Here is an 8,312-nt window from a genome sequence, read left to right as displayed (position 1 = left end):
AAAAAAAAAGTTAAAACATTTATAAAAATACAATTAAAAAATCTAAAACACAAAGAAATGTCAGAGCAATGACATTCAGTTTTTTGACAAATAACGCATAACCTCCAATATAAAAATAAATATATTTGAATCATACGTATTTATAACAAACAATAAATTGATGTGAGTCATATAAAGGACATCATTTCAAATATTTTGTTAATCATGCAATTAGAATAAACGTTAGGAATAACATTTCTGCAAATTACGCACACAAAAAGCTCAAAATACAATCATGTTTGTGTGTTAATATTTTATTCAATAAGCACCTTTCAGAGTCTTCAGGGTGTCGATTTGAATTGCTCATGGAATCAGAAATGAATATCAAATATAAATTAATTTAATGAGTTTTTCTTTATATATTTTATTTTCGCGCACCATGTCACAGACCACTCACGAGTTCAAGTGTATTATTTATAAACGATTTTGTGTTTTTGACCTTACTTCTAGCATGTTCGAAAATACATCTCACAATTTAATATTGCGATTTCATAGACGAAGGATTCACAGAATTGGCCTAGTTAATTTTAATAGAGTTTTTTAATAAGGCGTTTTGAATTGTGTAATTGCACACGAAAAACCTTTTTGACAATGATTATTAAATACTTAAATTTTGTTAAAATTTGAAATCACGTGGAATTAAAATTAATTAAGAACGTTATCTTTTATGTTTTTTGGGGTTTCTTACATTCTCAATTGTCAAAAATCGTATTCTAATTCTTAAAATAGAGGGGTGGTATGATTTGTCAATAAAAGCTCTTTTACATTCTGGCAACATTTAAGCAAAGCTGGGTGGAAAATGATTAGGGAAGATGGAAAGATGATATTTCAGAATCTCGGTTTAGGAAGCTAAAAATCATGTTTTCACGTAGATTATTTGTATATAAAATGAAAAATTCAGCATTGTAATAAATCATTAATGAATTATTTGAATGTTAAGAAAAATTAAATTGATTCAGGATGAATATATAAATTTGCTATATCTGCTAATTTTGCTATAGTTGTCTTTAAAATTAGTCAACTGCATAACAATTTTTCTAAAGTAAAACATTATTTTGAGCTTTTTAACTACGTAAATAATTATTTTTAAGTAAGTAAATAAGTTTTTAAGTTACGAGGTGTTAGTGGAAGTTAGAGATAAAGCTGATATTGTTGCATAGGGTTGGTACTCTTGTACATCCTGATGTACAGGAATACTCCTGATGTACACCAGATCTGGTTTCCTGGTATGATCAAGGGGCAAAGGTGCATCCATAGATAAAAGAAGAGTATAGAGTGGGTGCATCATTAGTAGGCAATTTATGCCTCCTCGGGTAATACTGATCACGTGTTGTTTTATTTTGATATTTAAACGTCAAAAGCTAACCCTTCAGCGCGAAGAGTTTATTTGAATTCGAAACAGCATTTCAATTATCATTAAATTAATAGATTTATCTTGATGCCTGACATTAAAATAACACCATTAGGTGCCGGGCAAGATGTTGGCAGGAGTTGCATTTTGTTATCGATGGGTGGTAAAAATATAATGCTGGATTGCGGAATGCATATGGGTTATAACGATGAAAGGCGCTTTCCGGATTTTTCCTATATAGTTCCAGAAGGTCCAATAACCAGCCACATAGATTGTGTTATTATATCACATTTTCATTTAGATCATTGTGGGGCTTTACCCTATATGTCTGAAATGGTAGGTTATACTGGTCCTATTTACATGACACATCCCACCAAAGCCATCGCTCACATATTATTAGAAGATATGAGAAAAGTAGCAGTTGAGCGTAAAGGAGAATCAAATTTTTTTACAAATCAAATGATAAAAGATTGTATGAAAAAAGTTACCGCTGTCACCCTGCATCAATCTGTCATGGTTGATAGTGAATTGGAAATTAAAGCTTATTATGCAGGACACGTTTTGGGTGCTGCAATGTTTCATATTAAGGTACATATAATTTAACAAATATATTTAAAAAAATAACGAAAACTCACTTTTATTTGTCTCTACTTGTCATATAATTTGTGGTATTATATATATGTTATGGTAAATGTGAATATTTTGGTGAATGTGCACATTCAGCGGCTCATTTGGCGAATGTGAGTTCAACTCGCGCATGTGAGGGTGAAATTTTAATTCCTATATTTATATTTATATTTATGTTTATATTTATATTATTTATTTTAGTCATATACATATTAATATCCATTATCTATTATCCATTAACTATTAACTATTTATCAATTAACAATTTATCTATGAACTATTAACTATGAACTATTAACTATTTAATTAATAATTATTAACTTTTTAACCAATAACTATTACCTATTTAACTATTCTTAATTCACTATTCACTAATAACTATTCACTATTTACTATTATCTATTCACTATTATCTATTCACTATTTACTATTAACTATTCAGTTATTATTATTCACTATTAACTATTCAGTTATCACTATTCACTATTCACTATTTTACTATTCAACTATTTACTATTAACTATTAACTATTAATTATTCTTTATTTACTATTAACTATACAGTTTTCACTATTACTATTTACTATTAACTATACAGTTTTCACTATTACTATTTACTATTAACTATACAGTTTTCACTATCACTATTTACTATTAACTATTCAGTTATCACTATTCACTATTTACTATTAACTATTCAATTATCACTATTCACTATTTACTATTAACTATTCAGTTATCACTATTCACTATTTTACTATTGAACTATTTTCCTATTAACTATTCACTATTTAACTATCCACAATTCAACTATTCTTAATGCACTATTTACTAATAACTATTCACTATTTACTATTTGACTATTCAGTTATCACTATTCACTATTTACAATTCATCTATTTCACCATTAACTGTTAAACTATTTAGTTATCACTATTCACTATTCACTAATAACTATTTACTATTCACCATTAACTATTTAACTATTTACTATTTAACTATTTACTATTTAACTATTTACTTTTTAACTATTTACTAGTTACTTAAACTATTAACAATTTACCTATAACTATTGAACTATTAACTATTCACTATTTAACTATTCACTATTCACTATTTATTATTTTACTAACAATTAACTATTTAAAATTAATTATTCACTATACACTATATTACTACTTTACTATTCAACTATTTACTATTAACTATTTAGTGCGCATGCACCAAATACGCAAGATGTTCATGAGACCGATCCAAGTATGCACATACACCATTATTTTAAATTGATTGTTTGATAACTCTACATGGTGAATGTGCACATTCACGAAGAGTGCACATTTACCGTAGCATATACACAAGTGTTTATTAAATTTTCATATAATAAAAATTGAGTATTCAGCATTTTCAAGTGCATAAAAGTCAAAAACGCTCTCTTTATTCCAATAAAACAAACACTTTTGGGTTTCAATACACAGATAGCATGTTTTACAATGCATCAATCAAATTCAAATTTATAAAATAGTTAATACACATTGAAAATCATTAAGATATTGTTACCAAATAAACTAATTTTCCTTTAAGTTATATAGTATACAAAATCTTTATAATACTTACTTCTTGATACTGTTATGGCCAAAGTACAGTATCAGGTCAGGTTTTCAAAATTAACTACTGCATAATTACATATTTATTTTTCTTAGTTTGCATGAGTTTGCAGTAATTTTCATACCATTTTCTTGACCAATGATGAGATGCAATATCTGCACAAAATATATAAAATAAATATTTAAATATCAGTTTATGCTATAAAATATTTGAAATAAAATGTTAAAATTAACAAATATTCCTTTGTTTATGAATTCAAAACCCAAAGCAATAATAAATATATGAAAAAATGGTATGAAAATTACTCTTAAATGATAATATATTTCATTGTTCTAATGTTTTCATTGTTGTATTATGTTTTACAGGTAGGATCACAATCTGTAGTTTATACAGGAGATTATAACATGACACCTGATCGTCATTTGGGTGCTGCTTGGATTGATAAATGTAGACCAGATCTATTAATTACAGAATCAACTTATGCCACAACGATACGTGACTCTAAACGATGCAGGGAACGTGATTTTTTGAAGAAAGTACATGAATGTGTAGACAAAGGAGGGAAAGTTCTCATACCAGTTTTTGCATTAGGCAGAGCACAAGAATTATGTATTCTATTAGAAACTTACTGGGAACGAATGAACTTGAAAAGCCCAATATATTTTGCAGGAGGGCTAACAGAGAAAGCAAATAATTATTACAAAATGTTCATAACATGGACAAATCAAAAAATAAGGAAGACTTTTGTACAAAGAAATATGTTTGATTTTAAACATATAAAACCATTTGATAAATCATATATTGATAATCCTGGAGCAATGGTGGTTTTTGCTACTCCAGGAATGTTACATGCTGGACTCTCATTGCAAATATTTAAGAAATGGGCACCTTTTGAGAACAATATGATTATAATGCCTGGATATTGTGTTCAAGGAACTGTTGGCCACAAAATTTTAAATGGAGAAAAAACTGTTGAATTTGAAAATCGACAAGTTGTAGAAGTGAAAATGGCAGTTGAGTATATGTCTTTCTCCGCTCATGCAGATGCCAAAGGAATTATGCAACTGATACAATACTGTGAACCAAAGAATGTACTTTTAGTACATGGAGAAGCAATAAGAATGGAATTTCTGAAGGAAAAAATTAAGAAAGAATTTGGAATTGAATGTTATAATCCTGCTAATGGTGAAACTTGTGTTATATCAACACCTGTAAAAATACCAATAGATGTATCACTACCATTGCTTAAAGCCGAAGCTAAAAGGTAAATAACTATAATACATTAAAAAATGTAGTATTAAATCATATATTTGTATTTGAAAGATAATTTTGATTTCATTACCAGATACAGTGCACAACCTCCTGATCCCAAACGTAGGCGCCTTATTCATGGAGTTCTTATTATGAAGGAAGGCAAACTTTCCCTGCTTGATATAGATGAAGCTTGTCAAGAAATTGGAATAAATAGACATATTGTCCGCTTTACCTGTACAGTTAGGCTAGAAGATCCTGGACCTATAAATCAAACAACTGACAAATTGTATAAATTAGTTAAAGACAGACTTACTGCATGGACTGTACAAATGTCAGAAAATACAATTTCCTGTGAGACTGTTTTGATAAAGGTAGAAGGAGGTGATGAAGCATTAAAGAATGTCTATGTATCCTGGACGAATCAAGATGATGATTTAGGAAGTTACATTTTGAGATTACTTCAAACAATGGGAGAATAAATGAATTGCTATGCTTGATTTCAGGCCAACCATGAATGCGAGTTTCATATCCTTTGCCTCACAATGTATGTATAGCTTCTGTCAAAGAAACATTACCAGTTAGTTATAGTTTTGTATAGTATTTTTTTAAAACTTCTATGAATATATTTAATTAGGTTGAATTGTTTAACAAAAATGTTAAAATAAAATAGTTTCAAAAATTATCTTTACTGTTTAGTTTACATCATTTTTTATTTTAAATACTACAAATACATACAATAGAGCATTTTTTTCAACAGGTATTAAATATTGGTATCTCATATTAAATTTTGCTTATAACAAAAATTTGCTTATATACAGTATATCATATATAACATAAATCAGTATTATCAATAGTACATCTACACAGTACAGTATTTATTACAGACCTATATATATATATATATATATATATATATATATATATATAGTTTTAAAAACTTATCAGTCCTTTGCAGAGTGAATGGCCCAACCAAGTATTCTGCGGTCAAATCCACATGAAAAAAAGTTGCAGGGGTTTGACATATCATCAGACCAACATACAGAAGATACCATACGTCTATGCCCCTATGAATAAAATTATAATCACGTAAAAAAAGAATAAGTTATATGTCATTAATCTATTTATTTGTTGAAAATAAATATTTAAAAACTAAAATTTAAATTACTCACTTGTCTATTAGTTCTGGGTAGCCTTGCTAAACGTTGACCAGTTAAATCAAAAAGTCTGATACGTCGATTATCATGAGGTACAGCAAGAACACTAGTACAAGAAACAGCTAAACGATTTATTGCAGAATCACATCTTATTGTTGCAAGGGGTGACCTCATGTTTCTAAGATCCCAAACCTTTATAATAAAATATCATAATCAATTGATATTTGATAGCACAAAATATATCGTCTAAAGTTTAAGGAATTTTTGTTGTCGTTTTTACTTGTTTCACAATTGATATAATTTAATATTTTCTGAACTAATAAACTATGTGAAGCTAAAAGCATAAGCCAACTACAAATTTGATGTCTAAATTAGAAATATTAAATCTTTACAAAACCATAGCTTTATTGATAAACTATCTACCTTGGCAGTCCTATCATCAGAGCCAGAAATAACTTTGTCATCAGGTGAAAAAATTGCTGAAGTCACAGTCCTAAAAATAAGCAAACATATTTTTTAGCAGAATGTTTCACAATCATTATAACCAAAAAAGTATACTAACTCTGAATGTCCCTGAAATACACTAACAGCATGTATAGTTTCTCTGAAATCCCACAGCCGAAAAGTAGTGTCTTTAGAACATGTTACAACAAGTCTTTGCATAGGATGTGCAGAAGTATGTGTCAGTTCATGATCATGTCCGGTTAATTGTTGCAATAATTCTTTAGTTTCAACATCCCAGAGCGCGGCAGTTCTATCCCAGGAAGCGGTTATTACCTGTAGATTTGTTTTTCATTTCAAAATATGCTGATAAATAAAAAAAAAGTTTAATATTAATAGATATAAAAGAATCTTTTTTAGGGCATCTCGTTATTCCTGACTATATTAAATGAAGATGATAATGAAAATGATAATTGTATTCATATTACATTTCAGTAAGCACAAAACAAATAAGACGAGAAAGAGTAATCCCATTTGAACTTCACTCTTATGAATTGTTTACCTCTTCATACTAGAACATGAAGTTTACATAAATTGCTGTTTTCTGGATTGATATGAAATTTTTGTTAAAGATATAAAAATATTATTTTGCAAAAGTTTACTTGTGCATTGTGCACAAAAAATTAAATCAGTAAAATTATTTGCAAATTAAGCATACCTGTTCACCACCAGGAAGCCAATCAGCAGCAACAACAACACCTGTATGTCCCACCAACTCAGCTAAGGGTGTTCTTAGAGTATCGACTCGATCTATTTCAGTCTCATTCTCACCCCAAGCACCTTCTTCTAGTTCCTCTTCAGATGATTGCCCTTTCTAAAATAGGCATAAATATATAACATAAATCAAAAGCTTACATTGTAATAAAAATTTGTGAATCTATTTATTGTTTCTTCAACAAGTAAAATATTAAAAAAAAATGTGCAGATTAATTTAATGTGTATTGTGCATATTATAAAGTTAGACCAACTTAAATAAAAAACCTGTTTGCGATTCTAGTTGTACAGAGCAGTACAATGTCTTAAATATCATAAGATATTAATAATACACAATAACAGTATAAACAAAATACTAAATATATTCAAAACTAGGCTTATAAATTTTTCTATATGGTTGTACTATTCAGCTATTCTAATATGCATTTATAAACCTTTTTTGATGTACAGTAACTCATGTTTGCAGTTACAAATTAATGTCCAACTGACTCAAAAATGGATGGTCATGATAAAATTGTAGATGACTTTCAATGTTCAGACGCATTAGGCTCTCGCCACCATTACTTTTGCATGATAATTGTTTTCATCATCTTAGTAAATAAGAAAAATATAATATAACAATCAATAAGATGAATAATTCAATTTCAATAATATAAATGAAATAAAAATGTAATGTGTAGTATTATCATGTGCATATCAGGCCGGACCAGATCTAGATCATCTAGAATTGATAACCTAGATTTTTTTTATTTTAATGAATAATTGAAAAATTATGCTAAAGCTAGAATAGAAAACTCTCTTAATTCTTTACTATATGATTGCTATGAAATTTCATATTTATATTTCTATTGCAATAATTAATTTTATTACCGGAACTTCCCAATCAACAGCTGCTTGCCAAACATGAGCAGTACAATCACCACTTGCTGATAAAATAACATCTCTCGATGGATGGAATCTAGCAGAATTTACACTGCCTCCATGTCCTGAGTAACGCAACAGACATTTACCAGTAGCAACACCCCATATACAAGCGCTTCGATCTGCAATATTTATATACAAATGGCA

The 8,312-nt window shown here is 28.6% G+C and overlaps 3 protein-coding genes across 5 annotated transcripts in view; 1 reads left to right on the top strand and 2 right to left on the bottom strand.

The window, feature by feature from the left end:
* LOC113385356 (ubiquitin-protein ligase E3A) overlaps window positions 1-667 on the bottom strand; it is a gene marked incomplete in the record, with an annotated part of 3,780 nt that extends 3,113 nt beyond the window's left edge. Inside the window, 1 exon segment of the mRNA XM_026623199.1 lies at window positions 309-667. Coding sequence (XP_026478984.1) covers window positions 309-346 — 38 coding nt within the window.
* A 738-nt stretch (window positions 668-1,405) lies between these two features.
* On the top strand, window positions 1,406-5,962 carry LOC113385188 (integrator complex subunit 11). Of its 3 annotated transcripts, none has more exons than XM_026623007.1 (4): window positions 1,478-1,978; window positions 3,987-4,885; window positions 4,967-5,419; window positions 5,831-5,962. In XM_026623007.1, the coding sequence occupies exons 1-3, from the start codon at window positions 1,478-1,480 to the stop codon at window positions 5,352-5,354; spliced, it is 1,788 nt and encodes a 595-aa protein (XP_026478792.1). In that variant the 3' UTR covers window positions 5,355-5,419; window positions 5,831-5,962. The 3 variants fall into 3 exon arrangements, with proteins under 3 accessions (XP_026478794.1, XP_026478792.1, XP_026478793.1); XM_026623008.1 differs by having other exon boundaries at window positions 5,821-5,939; XM_026623009.1 differs by lacking the exon at window positions 5,831-5,962 and having other exon boundaries at window positions 1,406-1,978; window positions 4,967-5,354.
* The window catches only part of LOC113385189 (WD repeat-containing protein 37), a 4,084-nt gene continuing 1,588 nt past the window's right edge, over window positions 5,817-8,312 (bottom strand). Inside the window, exons 4-9 of the mRNA XM_026623010.1 lie at window positions 8,115-8,287; window positions 7,189-7,344; window positions 6,592-6,806; window positions 6,453-6,522; window positions 6,045-6,221; window positions 5,817-5,939 (exon numbers count right to left, since the gene is read on the bottom strand). Of these exons, the coding sequence (XP_026478795.1) occupies window positions 5,817-5,939; window positions 6,045-6,221; window positions 6,453-6,522; window positions 6,592-6,806; window positions 7,189-7,344; window positions 8,115-8,287 (914 nt within the window). The remainder of the gene's footprint in view (window positions 5,940-6,044; window positions 6,222-6,452; window positions 6,523-6,591; window positions 6,807-7,188; window positions 7,345-8,114; window positions 8,288-8,312) is intronic.

Source organism: Ctenocephalides felis, unplaced genomic scaffold (assembly GCF_003426905.1).
Source record: "Ctenocephalides felis isolate EL2017-DRISC unplaced genomic scaffold, ASM342690v1 CF-g0.4_SCAFFOLD_03571, whole genome shotgun sequence".
Lineage (NCBI taxonomy): Eukaryota > Metazoa > Arthropoda > Insecta > Siphonaptera > Pulicidae > Ctenocephalides > Ctenocephalides felis.
Note: the sequence above shows the minus strand (reverse complement) of the source record. Positions and strands in the feature narration are given on the sequence as shown.